The 24,159-nt window shown below is 34.9% G+C and overlaps 1 protein-coding gene across 1 annotated transcript; it reads right to left on the bottom strand.

Moving 5' to 3' along the window:
• Positions 1 to 9,499: 9,499 nt before the first annotated feature.
• Positions 9,500 to 11,582, bottom strand: FSCB (fibrous sheath CABYR binding protein). The gene is given in 6 exon segments (XM_065872782.1): positions 9,500 to 10,311; positions 10,314 to 10,457; positions 10,460 to 10,546; positions 10,549 to 10,662; positions 11,017 to 11,131; positions 11,133 to 11,582. Coding segments are annotated over 6 exon segments (1,611 nt in total). The 5' UTR covers positions 11,472 to 11,582.
• Between the last annotated feature and the right edge of the window lie 12,577 nt (positions 11,583 to 24,159).

The raw sequence follows: 24,159 nt of genomic DNA, 5'->3' as shown, positions 1-24,159 counted from the left end.
AAAAAAAAAAAAACAGCAACTTTTAATCATATGATCATCTCAAAAGATGCAGAAAAAGCATTTGACAAAATCAACATCCTTTCATGGTAAAAACTCTCAGAAAATTGGGTATAGAAGAAACATACTTCATCATAATAAAGGCCATATATGCCAAGTCCAAAGCTAGCATCATATTTAAAAATAAAAAACTGAAAATTTTCATATAACATCACGAAAAAGACAAGTATACCCACTCTCACCACTTTTATTCAACATTCTTGAAGTCCTAGCCAGAGTAGTCAGACAAGAGAAATAAATGAAAGTCATCCAATTGAAATGAAAGAAGCAAAATTGTCTCTGTTTGTAAATGACATGATATTTTACATAGAAAACCCTGCAGACTCCACCAAAACACTGTTAGAATAAATAAACCCAGTAGTGTTGCAGGGTACAAAATGAACATAAAAAAATCAGTTGAATTTCTACACACTAACAACAAACTACTGAAAAGAAAAATTAAGAAAACAATCCCATCTGCAATATCATCAAAAAAAGTAAAATATTCAGTAATAAATTAATCATGGAGATGAAAGACCTGTAAACTGAAAACTATAAGACATTGATGAAAGAAATTAAAGAAGGCATAAATAAATTTAAAGATATTCCATGTTCATGAAGGGGGAAAATTAATATTGTTAAAAAATTCTTACTATCCAAAACCATCTATAAATTTAATACAATCCCTATCAAAATTGCAATGGCATTTTTCACAGAAATAGAAAAAACAATCCTAAAATTCATATGGAACCACAGAAGACCATGAATAGCCCAAACAACCTTCAGAAAGGAGAACAAACATGGAAGCATCACACTTCCTAATTTCAAACTATACTACAAAGCTATAATAACCAAAACAGTATGTTATTGGCATTAAAACAAACACACAGATCAATGGAATAAAGAGCCCAGAAATAAACCAATGCATGTATAGTTAATTAATTTTCAATAAAGGTACCAAGAATACACAATGAGGAAATGATAGTCTTTTCAATAAAGTGTTGGGAAAATTGTAAACACACACAAAGTGATGAAACTAGATGCTTAACTTACACCATATGCAAAAAATTAACTCAAAATAAAGACTTGAACATAAGACCAGAAACCATAAAACTTCTAGGCGAAAAGAGGTTAAGCTCATTGGCAATGGTCTTGGCAATGATTTTTTGGATTTGACAGTGCAAACAAAAATAAACAAGTGGGACTACATCAAATTAAAAGCTTCTGCACAGCAAAAGAAACCATCAACAAAATGAAAAGGCAACCTGTGGAATGGGAGAAAATATTTGCAAAGCACATATCTTATGACAAGTTAATATCCAAAATATACAAGGAACTCAAATAACTCAATAGCAAAAAGCCTAATAACCCAATTAAAATGGACAAAGGACCTAAATAGCTTTTATTACAGAAGACATACAAATGGCCAGCAGGTACATGAAAACGTGCTCAACATCACTAATCATCAGAGAATGAACATTAAAACCACAATGAGATATCACCTCATACATGTTATAATGTTTATTATCAAAAAGGCAAGTAATAACAAATGGTGGAAAGGATGTGAAAAGAAAACCCTTTTATACTGTTGGGAGCAGAGACTGGTACAGTCATAATGAAAATTGTATGGAAGTTCCTGAGAAATTAAAAATAGAACTACCATATGATCCAGCAATCCTGCTTCTGGGTACATATCCAAAGGAAACAAAATTATTATCTTGAGGAAATATCTATATTCTCATGTTCATAGCAGCATTATTCACAGGAGCCAGAAACAACCTAAATGTCCATTAATGAATGAATGGATAAAGAAGATGTGATATATATGTATATATATGTGTGTGTATATATATATATATATATATATACACACACACACATACATACATACAATGAAATATTATTCAGCCTTCAAAATGAAGGAAATTCTACCATTTGCAACAACATGGGCATACCTGAGGTCATTATGCTAAGTGGAATAAATCAGACACAAAAGAGATATTTTATGATATCACTGATATATAGAATCTACAAATTCATAATAATAGAGAGCGGAATGGTGATTGCTAGGGGTTAGGGTCGTAGAGGAAATGGGAGATGTTCGTTAAAGAGTAAAACTTTCAGTTATAAGATGAGTAAGTTCTGGAGATCTAATGGACAAAATGTTGAGTATAGTTAACAATACTGCATAATATACTTGAAATTGCTAAGAGAGTAGATCTTAAATTGTCTCACCACCCCCCAAAAATTATAATTATGTGAGATAGATGTATTAACTAACTTTATTGTTGCAATTATTTCACAAAATTACATGTATCAAATTAGCACATTGTACACATTAAACTTACACAATGCTATATGTCAATTATATCTCAATAAATCTGGAGGGAAAAAAGTAAATAAAAAATTGTTTTAAGAAAAGAAGTCACAGTAAAAAAACTAAAATAAACATTTTTAAACTCTTCTAATTTAGAAAAAGAAGTGTTACTGGATTTTAAGTATTTCAGAAAACATAAAATAAAAAGATCCTAGAGGTTGGAAACAAGACGGTGGAGTAGAAGGACTTGAGCTTGCCTCCTCTCATGAAAACACCAAAATCACAACTAACTGCTAAACAACTGTCAACAAAAAAGACTGGAACCTACCAAAAAATATATTCTACATCTAAATACAAAGAAGCCACAATGAGACAGTAGGAGGGACGTGTCCGCGATGCAATCAAATCCTATACCCGCCAGATGAGCAACCCACAAACAGGAAGATAATTATATCACAGAGTTTCTTCCACAGGAAGGAGAGTTCTGAGCCCCACATCAGGCTCACCAGTCTATGGGGTCTGGAATCAGGAGGATGAGCCCCCAGAGTATTTGGCTTTGAAGGCCAGTGGGGCTTGACTGCAGGAACTCCACAGGACTGGGGGAAAGAGAAACTCCACCCTTGGAGGGTGCACACAAGATCTCATGCACAGTGGGACCCAGGCAAAAAGCAGTGACTACATAGGACCCTGGGCCAGACCTACCTGCTGGTCTTGGATGGTCTCCTGGTGAAGTACGGGCCAGCTGTGGCTCACTGTGAGGACAAAGACACTGGTAGCGGACATACTGGGGAGTACTCATTGGCATGAGCTCTCCCGGAGGCCGTCATTTTGACACCAAGACCTGGCCCCCACCCAATATACTGTAGGCTCCAGTGCTAGGACTCCTCAGGTCAAACAACCAACAGGGCAGGAACACAGCCCCACGCATGAGCAAACAGGCAGCCTAAAGTCTTCCTGAGGCCAGAGATACCTGATCAATGGATAAAGCAGACATGGTACATATATACAATAGATTATTACTCAGCCATAAAAAAGAATGAAATAATGCCATTTGTAGCAACATGGATGGACTAGAGATTATCATGCTAAATGAAGTAAGTCAGACAGAGAAAGACAAATATCATATGATATCACTTATACATGGAATCTAAAAAAACAGGTACAAATGAACTTACTTAAAAAAGAGAAAGAGACTCACAGACTTAGAAAACAAACTTATGGTTACCAAAGGGGAAAGGGGGAGGGATAAATTAAAAGTTAGAGATTAACGTATACACGCTACAATATATAAAATAATCAACAAGTACCTACTGTATAGCACAGGGAATTCTACTCAATACTCTGTAATAATGTATATGGGAAAAGAATCTGAAAAAAGAATAAATATATGTATATGTATAACTGAATCTCTTTGCTGTACACCTGAAACTAGCACAACATTGCAAATCAACTCTACTCCAATATGAAATAAAAATTTTTTAAAAAGGAAAAAAGAAAGTATATTAAGAGAGGATCATAACTGATTCTGTCTCCATGTCCTCATATTACAAGTACAGAGACTGAAAATGCAAGAGACCACGTGGCTGGTAAACATTTCATGGATTCAGCAAATATACCAGACATTATTGAAAAAACATTTAGTTGACAGGACAGACACAATCTCTAATACAGTGGCGTGTCCAGCTGGACCAAGGAAACTTTGCATCTCAGTCAAGATCCTCAACAACAAATTTCAATCCTTCCTGAATGTATTCACACTTCCCACGGTACAGTGAATCTGAGGTTGTGATAGGCAAATCAGGTACTCTCAGTCACTGAAATGCTCAGATAATCAGAAATATTCTACAAAGAAAATTAGGCTATGTTGCAGCCTCTTTACTACTTTAACAAGAAAGATATGAGTAAAGAATAGTAGACAAAATATGGAAATGATGGGAAAGCCTTTTTTTTAACACTTGACAGTAGAAACAGCATCAGTAATTTCAGCTAAGATGGTAATTTCCTAATGTGAGATCATTTAGTATTCTACGTAAAATTGTGGGAGATGAAAATTCTTTTGGAAAAAAATAGTGTTACTGCAAAAAAATAAAATAAAAAGGTCTTGGAAATACCAAAAATCAAACCTTATTTTCAATCAGTCTAGAATAATGTTTCTCAATCTCGAATCTGGCAAGTATGAAAAAAAGGTATGCTTACATAAATTTTTATAAAACTATGAGAAACTCACTTAAAATATCACATGTTCTTGGTTATAGATATAATAAAGAATATGAAAAATCCCACAATTAAAGGACATGAACATGCAACAAGTTTTGGAATTATCAATCTAGAGTTTTCACTGAACACATAAATACAGTAACCAAATTAAACATTTTTAAGAGAATCATCTCAATACTTCAGCACATTGCAACTAAATTGTAGCTAGACAAAAAGTTGCCATAACCATAGAAACCAAGACACCCATTAATAACAGACATCTTAAAATAATCCAAAATTACTCTTTAAAAATGTTAATAGCTTATACTATAGTAATTTAACTTTATTATAAGTTTCTCTTCATCAAAGTTTAGAGTACAAAAAAAATAAGCCAGGCTTCCAAAGGACTCATCACATCCTAAGTTGAAATAAAATTTAAAATAAATAGAAGATTTATCCTGAGGTTGCAAGGATGATTCAATATTCACAAAACAGTCCATGTAATACACCATATCAACAAGTTGAAGGAAAAATATCATATCATTACCTCAATAGATGCAGAAAGAGCTTCAAACAAAATTCACCATCCATTCATGTTAAAAACTCTCAACAAACAAGGTATAGATGGAACATACCTCAATATAATAAAGGCCATATATGACAAGCCCACAGATAACATCATACTCAATGGGCAAAAGCTGAACGCATTTCCTCTAAGATCAGGAATGAAACAAGGATGCTCACTTTCCCCAATTTTATTCAACATAGTATTGGAAGTCCTATCCATAACAATCAGACAAGAAAAAGAAATAGAAGTAATCCAAGCTAGAAAGGAAGAAGTAATACTGTCACTGTTTGCAGATGATATCAAACTATACATAGAAAATCCTAAAGATGCCACAAGAAAATTACTAGAGCTCATCAATGAACCTGGTAAAGTGGCAGGATACAAAATTTATATATATAAATCTGCTGCATTTCTATATACTAACAATGAACTACAAGAAAGAGAAATTAAGGAAACAATTTCATTCACAGTTGCATTAAAAAGAATAAAATACTTAGGAATAAACCTTCCTAAGGAGGTAAAAACCTGGACTTGGTAAACTATAAGACACTAATAAAAATAAATGGAAGATAACACAAACAGATGGAAAGACATACTATGCTCATAAATTGAAAGAATTAATATTGTTAAAATTACCATACTACCCAAGGCAATTTAAAGTTTCAATGCAATCCCCAAGGGCATTTTTCACTGAACTAGAACAAATAATTCTAAAATTTATATGGATACACAAAAGACTTCAAATAGCTAAAAGAACCTTGAGAAAAAAGAACATAGCTGGAGGAAACATACTCCCTGATTTCAGACTATACTACAAAGCTACAGTCATCAAAACAGTATGGTGCTGGCACTAAAACAGACACATAGATCAGTGGAACAGAATACAGAACCCAGAAATAAACCCACACACTTATGGTCAATTAATCTACTACAAAGGAGGCAAGAATATACAATGGAGAAAAGACAGCCTCTTCAATAAGTGGTTTCTGGGAAAACTGAACAGATGCATATAAAAGAATGAAATTAGAACATTCTCTATCACCACATACAAAAAATAAGCTCAAAATGGATTAAAGACCTAAATGTAAGACCAGAAACCATAAAACTCCTAGAAGAAAACAAAGGCAGAACACTCTTTGACATAAATTGTAGCAATATATTTTTTGGATCTGTCTCCTAAAGCAAAGGGAATAAAAGCAAAAATAAACAAATGGGACCTAATTAAACTTAAAAACTTTTGCATAGCAAAGGAAACCATTGATTAAATGAAAAGACACCTTACTGACTGGGAGAAAATATTTTCAAGTGATATGATCAATAAGGGGTTAATATCCAACATATATAAACAGCTCATACAACTCAACAGCAAAAAAAACCAACAGCCTGACTGAAAAATGGGCAGAAGAACTGAATAGACATTTTTTTAAAGAGGATGTGCGGATGGCCAACAGGCACATGAAAAGATACTGAACATTGCTAATCAAGGGAAATGCAAATCAAAACCACAATAAGATATCACCTCACACCTGTCAGAATGGCTGTCATCAAAAAGAACACAAATAACAAATGTTGGTGAGGATATGGAGAAACGAGAGCAATCATACATTGTTGGTGGGAATGTAAATTGGTGTGGCCACTGTGGAAAACATTTTGAAGGTTTCTTAAAAACTACAAATAGGGGCTTCCCTGGTGGCACAGTGGATGAGAGTCTGCCTGCTGATGCAGGGGACACGGGTTCGTCACCTGCTCCGGGAGGATCCCACATGCCACGGAGTGGCTGGGCCCGTGAGCCATGGCTGCTGAGCCTGCGTGTCCAGAGCCTGTGCTCTGCAACAGGAGAGGCCACAGCAGTGAGAGACCCACGTACTACAAAAAAAAAAAAAAAACCAAAAAAAACTTACAAATAGAGCTACCATATGACCCAGCCATTCCATTCCTGGGTATATGTCTGAAAAAACAAAAACGCTAATTCAAAAAGATACATGCACTCCAATTTTCATAGTAGCAGTATTTATAACTGCCAAGATATGGAAGCAACCTCAATATCCATCAACAGATGAATGGATAAAGATGTGTTATATACATATAAAATTTTTGCCATTTGCAGCAACATGGATGGACTTGGAGGGTATTGTGCTAAGTGAAATAAGTCAGACAGAGAAAGACAAAATTGTATGATCACTTATAGATGGAATCTGAAAAATAAAACAGACTAGCAAATATAACAAAAAAGGAAGACTCATAAATGTTGAGAACACACTATTGGTTACCAGTGGGGAGAAGGAAGTGCAGAGGGGCAAGATAATGGTGGGGGATTAAGACGTACAAACTACTATGGATAAAATAAGCTACAGGGATATGTTGTTCAATGCAGGGAATATAGCCAATATTTTATAATAACTATAAATTGACTATAACCTTTAAAAACTGTGAATCAGTATTGTACATCTGAAACTTATATAATATTGTGCACCAACTATATCTCAATTAAAAATAAAAGAATTTTTTTAAAAAAAGAATAAAAAAAACAGAGTTATAGATGCAAAGAACAAACAGGTGGTTGCCAGAGGGGAGGGTATTGGGGGAATGAGAGAAATAGGTGATGGAGATTAACAGGTACAAACTTCCAGGTGTAAAATAAATGAGTCACAGGTATGAAATGCACAGTGTGGGGTATATAGTCAATAATTATGTTATATCTTTGTATGGTGACAGATGGTAACTAGACTTACCGTGATGATCATTTTATAATGTATAGAAATATTGAATCACTATGTTGTATACCAAGAACTAACATAGTCTTGTAAGTCAGTTATATTTTCAAAGCCGCCCAACCAAACAAACACACAAACTGATTAGAAACAGAGATCAGATTTCTGGTTACCAGAGGCTGAATGTGGGGTAAGGGGGAACTAGATAAAGATGGTCAAAACTAAAAACTTCCAGTTATATTATAAGTACCAGGGACATGAAGTACAACATGATATAATTAACATCACTGTATATTATTTCTGGAAGTTGTTAAGAAAATAAATCCTGAGCTCTCATCACACGGAAAAAATTTTTTTGTTTTTTAAAATGTTATATCTTTATGAGGTGATGGACGTTCACTAAACTTATTGTGGTAATCATTTCACGATGTATGTAAATCAGATCATCATGCTATACACTTTAAAATTATACAGTGCTGTATGTCAATTATATCTCAATAAAATTGGAAGGAAACAAAGATAAATAGGAATATGCCCTCAAGGCCATCTCAGTGTATTTTTCTTTATGATTACACACCTTTTTAAATACTTCATCCATAGTTATCTTCATTGAAATGAAGATTTTTACAAAGGAAATGTGTCCCTATCCAGACAGTGAAATGTAAAATGTTCAAGAAGATTGGAGTGGGGCTTCCCTGGTAGTGCAATGGTTGAGAGTCAGCCTGCCGATGCAGGGCACACGGGTTCGTGCCCCAGGTCGGGTAAGATCCCACATGCCATGGAGCGGCTAGGCCCGTGAGCCATGGCCGCTGAGCCTGCGCATCCGGAGCCTGTGCTCCACAACGGGAGAGGCCACAACAGTGAGAGGCCCGCGTACCGCAAAAAAAAAAAAAAAAAAAAAAAAAAAAAAAAAAAAGAAGATTGGCGTGAAAACAGGAAAAAAATGCTTTCTGCAGAAGGAATCAAATGGAAAGAGAATAAGAAATACAATGAATCATAATAAAGAGAAAGAAAACACTCCACGACTTTAGATGTGTGACTGAAACAAGGAATTTAAAGTAGATGAGACAACTGTAGAAAAGAATAAGTCTTTTCCACTACAAGCTACACGTAGAGAGAAAAACAAAATGGCTGAAGAGAATATTTTACCCTTGTCAACAAGGTTTAGTGTAGAAAGTATATTTTAGTTATTTCAATTATAAACTTACTTCATTTCAAAATAGACATTTTAGGGCTTCCCTGGTGGCGCACTGGTTGAGAGTCCGCCTGCCGATGCAGGGGACACGGGTTTGTGTCCCAGTACGGGAAGATCCCACATGCCGTGGAGCAGCTGGGCCCGTGAGCCACGGCCACTGAGCCTGCACGTCCGGAGCCTGTGCTCCACAACGGGAGAGGCCACAGCAGTGAGAGACCTGCGTACCGCAAAAACAAACAAACAAAAACATATTTTATACACTTTAGATTTGAATAAAAATAGCACAGTAATTTTAAATCACTAGTTGTTATTGCTCATTTTCCAAACTGCAGTCCACACGCTGGGATTTCCTTTCACTTCCCTCTTCACAAAGCTACCTGCAAGCACCTACCCTTTTCTAAAGTATGTACTTCCCAGAGCCGCCTGTCTTGATTGCTAGCTTAGTTAAGACCTGACTACAGCTGAGGAGGAGGCCCCTATTCCAGTTCTATATGGATGACACCTTTTATTTTAATCGAAACCTCTTCATTCTTGGTATCAGATGAATCTTCAGGAACTGTATCCCATTCTAAAGGCTCTTCAGATTTTGGCTTATCTTCCAAAACCCCTGATCCTAATTTTACCACCAGGACATCCGCTGCCTGGGGAGACTGATAAACCCTAGACACATTCTCTACCAGAGCTTCATCTGCAGGTGTTTGCTCAGATGGTGGAAGCAGAACTTCAGCAGAGGTTTCTTTTACAGAGATTTGTGTAATAAAGGACTCTTCAGCTAGTGAAGACTGTTTGTCAACAGAGAACATTTCCGAAGTAGTTTCTTCAGTTGATGGAAGCTGAAATTCAGCAGGGGCCTCCTCTGCAGAAGCCTCCTCTGCTGTTAGAGGTTGAAGTTCAGCTGCAGCCTCTTCTGCAAGGGTCCTCTCAGCTGGTGAAGACTGAACTTCTTCTGGGACCTCTTCTGCAGAGGTCTCTTCAGTGGGTGGAGACTGAATGTTGGCAGAGGATTTCTCTGCAGGGGCCACCTCAGCTGGAGGAGACTCAATTTCAGCTGGGGCCTCTTCTTCAGGGGACTCCACAGCTGGTGAAATTTGAAGTTCTGAGACCTCTTGTGTAGGAGCGTCTTCAGCTGCTGAAGGCTGAACTTCAGCAGGAGGCTCTTTTAAAAGAGTCTCTTCAGCTGAGGTGGGCTCTACTTTAGCAGGAGCCTCATCTCCAGGAGCCTCTTCTGTTGGGGAAGGCTGTACTTCAACAGGAGCCTCTTCAGCTGCTGGAGGCTGAACTTCAGCAGAACATCTTCTGCAGTAATCTCCTCAGCTAGTGGAAGTTGCACTTCAGCAGAGCTCTCTTCTGCAGTGGGAGGCTGTACTTCAGCTGGAACATCTTTCCCATCTTCTAAAAGTACTGGAGCATCATTTTTGGTTGGTGGAATAGATAAATACTTTGCTGCCTAATTTCTTCGTTGTTACTTGTTGTGGGTTGAAATTCAGGATGTTCAGTAACAAAAATCTTCCCTAAGGATTGTGTTTCTGTGCACCTTCCTTTGACTTTGAAAACGGATTACTTGGCCAGCCAATAACCACTATTTCTGATTCACTAAAGTTTGTCTGCTCTTCCTTGTCTACTTTTTCTTTTGTTTTTTCTTTTTTATTATGTGCTGTGAGGCTTGATTTTTTTTTAACTTATCTATTTATTTATTTTTGGCTGAGTTGGGTGGGTTTTTTTGTTGCTGTGAGCAGGATTTCTCTAGTTGCGGCGAGTGGGGGCTACTCTTCATTGCGGTGGCTTCTCCGTTGCTGAGCATGGGCTCTAGGTGTGCGGGCCTCAGTAGTTGTGGCACGTGGGTTCAGTAGTTGTGTCTCGCAGGCTCTAGAGTGCAGGCTCAGTAGTTGTGGCCCATGGGCTTAGCTGCTCCACGGCATGTGGGATCTTCCCGGACCAGGGCTTGAACCCGTGTCCCCTGCATTGGCAGGTGGATTCCCAACCACTGCGCCACCAGGGAAGCCCTACTTTTTCTTTTTAAGGAATGTTCATCATTTCATTGTCCAGTCTCCAGTACAACTGGTCTGCTGGGATCTATCTGTTTTGAGTTGAACTGAGTGTCTGTCTGCTTGGTGGAATTTCTACTTCCTGAACACTCTCTGGAAATTCAGGGGCTGCTTCTCCAATAGCTGGCTTTTCTTCAGATACCACTGTTTCACAAACTGACTTGACTTCTTCTTTCTCTTCTGCAGTAGTTTCTGTCTGCAGAGATTTATCAGTCATATCATGTACATGCTTTCTCTTTGTCCAAGTTTGCTGAAGTTGAGAAGATACTCTATGACATTCATAGTTGAATTTGCTTCCAGGAATATTACCAATACTAAGGGTACCTTTGGGGCCAGATGACTGTGGTATAGGCAAGTGTTTCTTTTTCTCTGTCACTTCAGTCTGCTGGGATTTATCTACCATTGGTAGATAAATGGTATCTACCAATGGTAGATAAATGCTGGGTCATCTTCTCTTTCAAATTTCTTGCCTCCCTGCTGAGATAGGGTGATCAGATTCATCACTTTCTTCCATTTCTAAGACTGGTAGAATTCAAACTTATCAATCTTCAAGTAATTAATCATCAAGAATGACAAATTTACCAGATAGTTAAGCCTTTGCCTTCCTCATTAAGTGTTGTTCTGTTGAACTACCTCAAAAAAAAGTAATTCATAAATTATTGCATTCTGTACTACACTCTTGTTGGATCCCACCTCACTTAGTAAGCATCTTTCCTGTTTAGTCTCTGGTATGACTAAATATAACTTCTAGAAGTTTCCCTACAGGTCTATGACATCACTGTCAATTGTCCCTACAAGGTTCCATCAATGGTATACCCAGAACTTTTTAACCCGGTAAACACTCATGGATGCTGGCCACAAGTGAGAGATCTACAGTTTGAAACAGCAAGTTGTAAAAAGTGTTTGTCTAGCAGAGGAATTTGAAGTAAACTCCAGTAATGCTGCTTTCTTGTAGTTGGAATTGATGCTTTTGAACTTTCAATTCTCTCTATTTCATCCTACTGTCAAAGACCGTTATAATGCTGAATTCAGAATTCTGCAGCCTATTTTCAATTGTTGGAGTAAACAACTGGTAACGTATGTGTGGCAGTGTTCTATCAATATATGTTTATATAATTTGATGGAAAGTTAATATTGTTTGAAAAACTTGAGTTCTGAGGTCCGTACCCATGTAAGTTCCTTTCTTATGTCCTTAGTATTCAGTAACCACAAGAGCCTACTATCAATGTGTGTATATATATGGCATGTTTGCCTTCTCAAACAACTTGAGATATTTTAATTTTCAACTATTTCAGAAAATCATTCCACCCAAGTTTGTCAAATAAAAGAATATTGAGTGTAAAGATATGTCGTGAAATAAAATGCAATTTTTGATGCAGTCACTATATACTCTGCTGAATAACCACATGGGAATGAATTCCCCAGTGAAGATGAAAACTTTTAATTGAAGCTTTGAAAAACAGGAATCCCAGTTAAGCAGACTGCAAATGGAATTATAATAGATTTAAAATATTAAAAAAATACTTTAACATACATGACACAAAAATTTTACTAGAAAGATGGAGATTGGCCAAAAGATGTACAAAAACATATTCCTTTAGTCTAAGGACAGTTAAAGAGAAAAATAGCCTTTAAAAAACATAGTCACAAGAGACAATATAATAAACATACCTAAACAATTATTATGGCTCCATTAACCTAGGAATATTTTTAAATTTCTTTATGCTTTATTGTCCCCATGAAATATAAAAGCATCATTGAATAATTCCCTTTTTCTGACATGCATTAGTCATAATTGTAGTTAGGTCATCTTAGCCAAATAAATAAGCACTTTACACATTCTTTGACCCAGTCCCTAAAGCATCCTCTATCTCTATTCAGGGAAAGGTGAATATTTGTTGGGTGTAATTGGAGGAATGTGATTAGAAACCATACTGCTTGTCCTACATCTCCACTTGCTCTGCTTTCATTTTTATCTATTTTGCTCCACTATGTTTTATCTTTCTAAGATTTAATAAAGTGAAGTAAAACAATAGTCATTTTACAAAAGTATTGGCATAAGTTTTCATCAGACCTGCTGTAGTTTGAAACCTAGGTTGTTTATCAACCACTTTGTGGTCTGGTGTTCCTCTCAATTGTATCTGTCAAACATTGCATGTGTATTTTGCAATCAAGTTTATGCCGTTATGTGGTATCTTCAAAGTCTATTATGTGGTATCTTCAAAGTCTACTTTGGGCCAACTCATAAGAAGAAATAAATGTCAAACCAACATTGCCTTAATTGGGTTAATATAACATTTTATGTACTGGATTAATTTTGCTGCATTAACTTAAATAAGATTTTGCCAACTTTTCCATAGACATAAACTCATTTTCCAATTCTTGCTATTTTTGTTTTCCCCTCCAAGAAATAAGAACTTGATCTTTCTTAATTACATACCAAACTATCAAAGTAAATAGCCTATTGCTACTAGCTTATTCATAGAGGCAAATTAGCATTCCTAAATAATCAATCAATTAAAAATTTACTTGATATCCCAAATAGAATTATGAGGGACTTCATAAAGCAATTTCTCATCATATTTTTTAAGATCCAGAAATGCTCCTTTTGTCCCACTAATCTAACCAACAATTACATTATTCAATCTGTCTGATCAATTTTGGGTTAGGTGTTTTAACCTTTGTTTAGGAAATCTCACAAGATTCAGCTCTCTCCCCTTTACTTGGTTCACATCTGTTGTGGGATCAATTGTGTATCCCCAAAAGATATGTTGAAGTCCTAACCTGCAGTACCTCTGAATGTAACCTTATTTGGAAACAGGGTCTTTGTAAATGTAATCAGGGTAAGATGGTATCCTAAAAAGAGGAAACTTTGGACACAAAAAGACACATAGAGAGGATGGCCATATGAAGATGGAGTCTGAGATTACAGTTATGCTGCCACAAAGCAAGGAACACCTAGGATTACCAGAAGCTGAAAAAGGCAATGAAGGATCCTCCTTTAGAGGCTTTGGAGGGAGTATAACCCTGCTAATGCCTTGATCTGGGGGCTTTAAGCCTCTAGAACTAGAATACATTTCTGTTGTTTTAACCTAGTTTTTGGTACTTTCTTATGGCAGCCTGAGGAAAACAATACAACATTTCAGAGCCCCATGTTTTTTACTCCCACCTGACATGCTGTAGCTCTGACTCTCTCAATCTCTAGGACTAGTTTCTTTATTTCTGACTCAGGTTTGGCATTTAGTTTTATACAATGTTTGACCTATTTCTACAATCATAAAACCAGAGGGATTTGCTGAAAGGCCTCTCTCTGATAACTTGCTTTTAATTTTACCAAAAACAAATTTGCTGACTGGTACTTAATTTCATTTATAATTATAATGACTTTGAAAACTATGATTTAGATAGCAGACATATTTCAAATCAATGTAGACTAAATATCTAAACTGTGACCTATATTGCTTTGTTCTAAACTGACCAGATCAAATAAGATGAAATCTGAAAAATGTCCATTGACTATGACAACTACAAGGTCATTGGTAATTTGAGTAAGAGCAATTTCAGTGGAAGGGTGGGAAATAGAAGTGATAAAACACTAAAATTTCTGTGAATTATAAAGTTTAAAAATTAAATTGCAGTAAAAGAAAAAGAAAAAATAAGTGTAAAATATCACAAAGAGCCATACTTAATACACTAAAAGATTTTAGAAAATCAATATAAAAATAACACAATAGAAAAAATTTTAAGAACATGGATAGAAAACGTATAGAGGAAAAATAACTGACCAATAAATATATAAAAGAGATCCACTTTACTTCTAAAATTAAAATAATATCAATGTAAAATTAGCAAAGATTATTTTAAAGGTAATCTCCCCTCCCTTAAAAAAAATGAGAGTATTATTAAATGGATGGTCTCCTACATTACTGACAGGAGATTAAATTGATACAATCTTTATTCTGGAGAATTTGAAAGTAAATATCAAAAGTTCCTGAAACATGCATACCATGTGCCAACAATTCTGCTTCCAAGAAATTTAATTTTTGGAAATATTTATTCCCTCAAGAAATATTTACTGAACACCTATCTATTCCAGGGACAATTCCTACATGTTAGGGAAACAACAGAATACAAAAAGACATTGTATCCTGTCTTTATGACTCTCACAGTCTAGTGGGAGAAACTAAATAAATAAGTAAAAAATTTGTGAAAATAATTTTAATTAGTTAAGAGGGAATATACTTTACCTAGAATAATAGGACCAGAAGGGGTTTATAGTAGATAGCATCTAATTGAGAAAGTATCCAAAGGAGTACCAGTAGGAAGAAATGCCATGTTCTAGGAACTATAAGAAATCTGCTGTGGCAAGAAGAAAGGCAAAGCAAACAAAGGAAATCATTTAAGAGATGTGCCTGAAGAAATAGATAATAGCCTGATGGTGCACTGATTTAGAGACTCTATGGTATTGTTATTTTGGACATAACCATTGTAAATACTTATGAACCTAATATCGGAGCACCTAAATATAAAAAGCAAATATTAAGAGATTTGAAGGGATGAGTAGACAGCAATATAATAATAGTAGGGAACTTGATTATATCACTTTCATTAATGGGTATATAATCCAGATAGAAAATTAATAAGAAAACATTGGAGTTGAATTACACTTTTGAACAGATGGACCTAACAGACATATATAAACATTCCTTCCAACAGCAGCAAAATAAACATTCTCCTCAAGCATACTTGGAACATTCTCCAAGAGAGATCATATGTTATCTAACAAAACTAGTCTTTAAAAATTTATGAAAATTGAAATGATATCTAGCATCTTTCTAACCACAATGGTATGAAATTAGAAATCAAGTACAAGAAGATAACAGCAAAATTCACAAATATATGGAAATTAAATATCATATTACTGAACAACCTATGGGTCAAAGAAGAAATCAAAAGGGAGGTTAAGAATATATTGAGACAAATAAAAATGGAAATACAACATACCAAAATTATGGGATGCAACAAAAGAAGTTCCAAGGGGGAAATATATAGCAATAAACACCTACATCAAAAAAGAAAGATCTCAACAACTAGTTAAAGAATAATCAATACGAAGATAGCAGAAGAAAGAAAATAAGAAAGATCAGAGCAGAAATAAAGACTAGAAAGACAATAGAAAAAATTAATGAAATTAAGATGATTTTTTTTAAAGATAAACAAAAGTGACAAACTTCTAGTTAGGCTAAGAAAAAAGAGGAGATTCAAATAAAATCTGAAATAAAAGAGGAGAGATTACAACTTATACATAGAAATACTAAGGATCATAAGAGACTACTATAAATAATTTTACACCAACAAATTGGATAACTTAGAAGAAATGACTAGATTAGTAGAAAAATAAAACCTACCAGGACTGAATCATGAAGAAATAGAAAATCTGAACAGACAAGGAGATTGAATCAGTAATTAAAAACCTCCAAACAGAGAAAAGCACAGAACTAGCTGGCTTCACTGGTGAATTCTATCAAACATTTAAAGGGGAATTAATATCAATTCTCTCAAAGTCTTCCAAAAAATTTAAGACAGGAGAACAATTCCAAGTTTATTTTTATGAGGCCAGTATAACCCTATCACCAAAGCTTGTCAAGGCCCCTATAGGAAATGAAAATTACAGGCCAATATCCCTGATGAACATATAAGCAAAAATTCTTAACAAAATATTAGCAAACTGAATTCAACAGCATGTGTAAAGGATAACACACCATGATCAAATGGCATTCATCTCTGGAATGCAAGGATGGTTCAACACATGCAAATCAAGAAATGTGATACAGCACACTAACAAAATGAAGGATAAAGATGCAGAAAAGTATTTAAAAACAACAACAAAAAACTTTAACAAAACATATTTCCATGATAAAAGCACTCAACAAATTAGGTATAGATGAAAAATACCTCGACATTATAAAGGCCATATATGAAGCTAATAATATACTCAACAGTAAAAAGCTAAAGTTATTCTAATATCAGGAAAAAGACAAGGATGCTCACTCTCACCACTTCTATTCAACATAGTACTGGAAGTACTAGCCAAAGCAATTAAACAAGAAAAAGAAATAAACAGCATTCAAATTGGAAAAGAGGAAATAAAACTGTCTCGGTTTGCAGATGACATATTTTATATATAAAACCCTAAAGATTCCACAAAAAAAAAACCTTGTTAAAACTAATTTAAAAATTCAGGAAAGTTTCAGAATGAAGAAAAATCAACATACAAAAATCAGTTGCATTCTTATACAGTAACTATTAGAAAGTGAAATTAAGAAGATAATCCCTTTTTATAATTGCATCAACAATAATATACTTAGGAATAAATTTAGCTGAAGAGGTGAAAGATCTGTACACTGAAAACTATAAGGAGTTGATGAAAGAAACTTAAGAAGACACAAATAAATGGAAAGACATTTCATGTTCAAAGACTAGAAGAATTAATATTGTTAACATGTTTATACCACGCAAGGCCATCTATAGCTTCAATGCAATCCTTATAAAAATTCCAAAGGCATTTTTCATGGAAATATAAAAAACAATGCTAAAATTCACTTGGAACCACAAAAGACCCAAAATAGCCAAAGCACTCTTAAGAAAGAACAGAGGTGGACGTGTCAAACTTCATGATTTCAATCTATACTAAAAAGCCATAGTAATCAAACACTGTGGGATTGACATAAAAAAAAGATATATAGATCAATGGAGCAGAATAGAGAGCCCAGAAATAAGCCTAAAGATATATGACCAGTTAATTTTTGACAAGGCAACAGGAATACACAGTGGGGAAAGGGTAGTCTCTTTAATAAGTGGTGTTGGAAAAAAACTAAATATTCACATGCAAAAAAAAAAAATTGGACCCCTATATTCCAAAATTACACTCACAAAAATTAGCTTAAGATAGATTAAAGATGAACATAAGACCTGAGACCATGAAACTCCTAGAAGAAAACATGGAGATCAAGATCCTTGACATTGGTTTGGCAATGATTTTTTTGGATTTGATACCAAAAGCAGAAGAAAAAATGCAAAAATAAACAGGTGAAGCTACATCAAATTAGAAAGCTTCTACACAACAAAAGAAGCCATCAGTAAAATGAAAAGGTGACCTATGGAATGGGAAAAAATGTATGCAAACAGTTTATTGAATCAGGGATTAATATTAAAATTATGTAAAGAACTCATACAACTTAGTAGCAAAAAACCAAAAAGCAAACAAACAAAAAATAACCCAATTAAACAAGAGCAAAGGATTTTAATAACATTTTTCCAGACAGGACATACAAATGGTCAACAGGTAAGCAGTATCTTTTTGGATCCGTCTCCTAGAGAAATGGAAATGAAAACAAAAATAAACAAATGGGGCCTAATTAAACTTAAAAGCTTTTGCACAGCAAAGGAAACCATAAACAAAGTGAAGAGACAACTTACAGAATGGGAGAAAATATTTGCAAATGATAAGACCAACAAGGGATTAATTTCCAAAATATACAAACAGCTCGTGCAGCTCAATATCAAGAAAACAAACAACCCAATCAAAAAATGGGCAGAAGCTCTAAATAGACATTTCTCCAAAGAAGACATAGAGATGGCCAAAAGGCATATGAGAAGATTCCCAGTGTCACTAATTACAGAGAAATGCAAATCAAAACTACAATGAGGTATCACCTCACACCCCAGTCAGAATGGCCATCATCAAAAAGTCTACAAATAATAAATGCTGGAGAAGGTGTGGAGAAAAAGGAACCCTCCTACACTGTTGGTGGGAATGTAAATTGATATATCCACTATGGAGAACAGTATAGAGGTTCCTTAAAAAACTAAAAATAGAGCTACCATAGGATCCTCCAATCCCACACCTAGGCATATATCCAGAGAAAACCATAATTCAAAAAGATACATGCACTTCAGTGTTTACAATAGCCAAAACATGGAGGCAACCTAAATGTCCATCAACGGATGGATAAAAAAGATGTAGTGTGTATATGTGTGTGTGTGTGTGTGTGTGTATATATATATATATATATATATATATTCCATTATATATATATATATATATATATATATATATATATATATATACAATGGGATATTACTCATCCATAAAAAATGAAATAATGCCATTTGCAGCAACATGGATGGACTAGAGATTATCATACTAAGTGAAGTAAGTCATACAGAGAAAGACAAATACCATATGATATCACTTACATGTGGAATCTAAAAATAATTATACAAGTGAACTTACAAAACAGAAATAGACCCACAGACATAGAAAACAAATTTATGGTTACCAAAGGGGAAAGGGAGAGGGATAAGTGTGGGATTAACATACACACACTACTATATATAAAATAGGCAACCAACAAGGACCTACTGTACAACACAGGGAACTATACTTAATATTTTGTAATAACCCATAAGGGAAAAGAAGCTGAAAAAGAATATATATACATATGTATATTTATATATATATATATATATATATATATATATGTATAACTGAATCACTTTGCCATACACCTGTAACTAATACAACATTGTAAATCAACTACACTTCAATTTTTTTAAAAACCACTTATCATCAGCGAAATGCAAATAAAAAGCACAGTGAGACATTACCTTATACCTGTTAGGATGTCTATTCTCAAAAAGACGAGGTAGCAAATGCTGGAGAGGATATGGAGAAAAGGGAACTCTTTCACACTGTTGGTGGGATTGTAAACTGATACAGCCATTATGAAAATAATATTGAGGTTCCTCAAGAAATTAAAAATAGAATTACCATACGATCCAGTAATCTCACTTCTGGATATATCCAAAGGAAATGAAATCACTGCCTTGAAGAGATATCTACATTCCCATGTTCATTTCAGCATTATTCATAATAGCCAAGATATTTTAAATTTTTTTCAACTGTGTTCAGCAACCTATGCACAAATTTATAGAAGAGTAGGAGTTTGATTGATGCAAGTTTTTGTGTTTGCTAGGGTAGTGGAGCAAAGAGTGAAAAGGATCAAAGGGGTTAACTACAACATAAGGCCAGATATGATAGGAAGTTAAGACAGGTATAAACTGAGGTGTAAGGAAAAAATAAAAGGGACTAGGGACTGAAGCTCAATGAACAAGCGTAGTGGGAGCAAAGGAATGAGAAAATGGAAAAGATAGGAACAAGTGGTGAGAGGGTGGGAAGCTATAATTTAAGATTAAAAAAGGAAAAGTAATGTTGGCTTACAATAAAGCCAAGGATATGATTGGGGTAGAAATAAGGTGCAAGTCTCTAAATTTGAGGAATCCAGGGAATTTTGAGGTTAGACATTGAAATTTAACACTGAGTGACCCAAGTACAAGGAATGAGGATAATAACTCCAAGTCTGAAGCCAATGATTTCAGTGATTTTCAGAAGTATTAAGGAAGTCGATCAAGCACAGGAACAAGAAGCAATAGATTTTGCCACAGTCTGTTAGTAAGATCATCAATAAGCAAATACATTTTGTATAACAGTTAAGGGAATGATCAAAGCAGTCACGGGCTCCTCCTCCCCATCCCAAGGTGCTTGTGGTTTGAGGAAACAAGGGGCCTCCATTAAAGGAGGTTACAAGGAAAGTTACATCATCAGTTAAAGCAAAGAGATGGATGTAGCAGGCTATCAAAATATTGACAATGTATGGAAGTTTTCATTGCGGGGTAGAGAGATGCACAAAGTAAAGGGATTGAACTGGATGGGATCAAAGAAATATTAAAAGAGGAGACAAGTCAAAAGTGTATGACCAAGATGGCCTTAATGCTCCCCTCAGCTTGACTAAATTTTAGACAAGTTTCCTCCTGACTCTAAGTCTCTGACCTCCATTTTCTTAGAGTAGTTTCTTTAGAAAACTTTGAAAATGTTTCCCCTGCCTCTTTGAAATGTAAATCTTTTAAAGACTCTTGCCAGTTTTACAATTCAGGGCTGTCTTTCTCAAGGACCTGGGAGCCATCCTTTTTTAATGTATTCCTCAGAGAAGATAGTGCCTCTTTTAGCTTCCATGGGAGGGTAGTAGCCTAGCTTTGGTGAGCAGTGGGTGCCTTGCTCCAAGTTGTAAAACTATCCCCTGTCATGAAGATTTAAGAATCATAGATGGCCTAAAATTCACCCAACCAATCTCTTAAAAATTATCCAGCCCGTTGTTTCAGTGGGGTTGAGTTCAGACAGCATTTTTGGTCTCTCACCTCTATTCCAGTAGCCTTGAGTAAAGTCTTCCTTACCTGTTTGACTTTGTTTAGTACAATATTTTGCCTTGAAGGAGTAAAAGAATAGATTATACAGGGAAAGTTCAGTATGGATTGTGGCAAAACATATCAAGGATATGAAGCATTGTGAGATATTTGGTCACAATGTTCTCAAAATATCTCAGATTAAAAAGTGTTCCATTGTAGGTGCAGACTGCAATGCCTTATTCTGGTAACCCTTATTTAATCAGAAGTTCTTGAACTATTTTTGCCCCACTCATCTTTCTACTAAGTGTTTATGGTAAAAAGACATACTGTATATAGGTCAGGTTTGATCTTTTAAGATATTATTTTTGTCATTATTATTTTACTAGAGGAAACACATAGCAACTGTAAATATAAATGACTAGTGATTGGGGTAGAAGGATAGTGGTCTTTTCTCTGGAGGTTTTTGCAATCCTTTACTTTTATAACAAGATGCCAATCAAGATATATATTTATATAGTTATATAGACAAAATACATGATTAATTCAATAAAGAAATTTCCAGAATATATCAATGAGTTAGTACACAGAATATTATACAGAGATAACCAATGGTCATGCTGATTTTTCACAAACATTCAGAAATATTTATGTCTTCTGAATCTTCAAATTTTAAATTACATATAATTCTGATGTCTTTTGTTTGCCATTCTAGATCTTCTCTTCACTCTTGTACCCTACATTGTATCCCAGGAGCCTGGCCCAAATGGACTGCAACAATGGGTAACCTTGCTTTTTAAAATTTGGTTGCATTTAGCAAATGGAGTACACTTGGCAGGAGATCTGAAGGAGATAGAAGAGTGAGATTCCCCTAGCTCCTTCACTGAAGAGTTGCTTGGAGCTGACTGAGTCTCTCTGCCAAAGGTCACGGATCCTATAAGATCCTTTGCATATAGCTCTCTCCCACCCTCTCTTTCTTTCCCTCTGTCTCTCTGTCTCTGTCTCTCTTGCTCTCTCTCTCTCTCCCTCTCTCTCCTCTCTTCCTCACTGTCTCTCTCTTCACTAAATTTTCCCCTGCCCCATTCACCTTAGGGATAGTAATGTTACTGTTTCATGATTTCCCTATCCTTCATGATTTCCCTTATACTCTGCCCAGACTTTATAATTAGTTCCCCTATTAAACTCTACTGAAATTACCTAAATTTTGTATTTTCCTGTGAAGAATGATACATATATCATATAAATTTAGGGATCTGAGAATGTTATTATATCATAAACTTTGAAACCCTTATGTGGTATGTGGTTTAAATGTTTAAAATATAAACCCTGAATAATAAGAATGTATAGTTACCAAAACACTGCTTTCTCTAAATATTTCTGATAAATGGTAATTTGTTTTAGATCATACCCAAGTTTAGCTAAAGAAATAAAGGAGTGTGAAAGCAGTTAATGCCAATTCTTTTTAGTCCACTCACACAGGAAAATCGAATTCAGTATTGGTTATCTTAACAATCAAGCTCTTAATAAATAGGCTACATTATGTGGGTCAGAGGGAGGGGTTTTAGTGACGAAAGTCATCTCCCTTATTCCCTTCCCTAGTCCTACTACAGCGATCCAGGAATTCTCCTTTGGTATGGATACAATTTAGCAATGGAGAGGATACAACTGGATACAATTTAGCAATGGAGAGGAGAGTAGTAATTCCTTTGCAGCCATGATATAGTTGCTACTGGGCCACATGTTAATCTCTTTTACAAAAGATCTGAGTTGTGTGGAAAATGTAGGACACACACCCAGTAGTCCCACCCTTGACCAAGCAGGGCTCAACTCGTTACACAGTAATTTCTTCACCAGAAATGGGTTCTGCTCCTTGGTCCAGCCCCAAAAGTTACTACATCAGAATAGAAATGGAATAGAAATTAAATTATTTAATTTTAAAAATTAAAAATACTTTTTTTTGTTTAGTGAAAAACTTTTTTCTAACACAAAAGACTATAACATTCTTGTAGCTAGCAATTACTGGTCAATATAAGGTCTTAGTATTCATTTTTTTAATCTAAAGATTTACAATTCCTATCCAGACTTAACATTTGCTATCTTTCACTCTTCTCCTGAGATAATTAGCTACAAACAGAACTTAAGGGAATTAAACCCAACATATATAAAAAATATGACAAAATGAAATATAATAAAACATTAAGTTACCTCTCCAGATCACCTTTAAATCTAAAATATCACCTCTCCACATCTAGAGCATGTAAGAGTTAGTCAAATCCTATTAGTGAAAATTTTCATACCTGTGTGGGTAACTTACTGGGCTCCTAACTTCACTCACTCCTTAGAAAAATGACATATGAGCCTGTTTAAATAATTAATTGTTCCATGTATAGCAGTTCGAATAAAAATTTCTATTTAATCTATCACTACTTTTTTAAATGTTTATTTAACATTATATAGTTAAAATAGAGCATCATTTTCACAGAAATACAAAAAAGTACACATAAGTTCTACTTTAAAATATTCTAATTATACGGAGGTAGAAATGCTCAAGCAGAAACTATTAAAAATGCAAATTCAGCTATTTGAAAGGCTATTAAAAATTCTTTATTAGAAAAAGAAGACCAGAGTTTTTAAACATGCCAAGAAAAATATGCTTAGAAGTATCCTCCAGGGACAAATCATGAACTCGCTGAGAAAGAACTTTAAAAGGATATGAGTATCCTTTCTATCCATTCTGACTTTAGATCTTGAATTATTGCAGATCATTTCCATAAATATACCCACCAGAAGTTTCTAGAAAAAGAGTGTGAACTAAATTCTACTTGTGAAATATCTGCTGCCCTGTCCAG

The sequence above is a fragment of the Phocoena phocoena genome, chromosome 2 (genome assembly GCF_963924675.1).
Source record: "Phocoena phocoena chromosome 2, mPhoPho1.1, whole genome shotgun sequence".
In the NCBI taxonomy this organism is placed as follows: Eukaryota; Metazoa; Chordata; class Mammalia; order Artiodactyla; family Phocoenidae; genus Phocoena; species Phocoena phocoena.
Note: the sequence above shows the minus strand (reverse complement) of the source record. Positions and strands in the feature narration are given on the sequence as shown.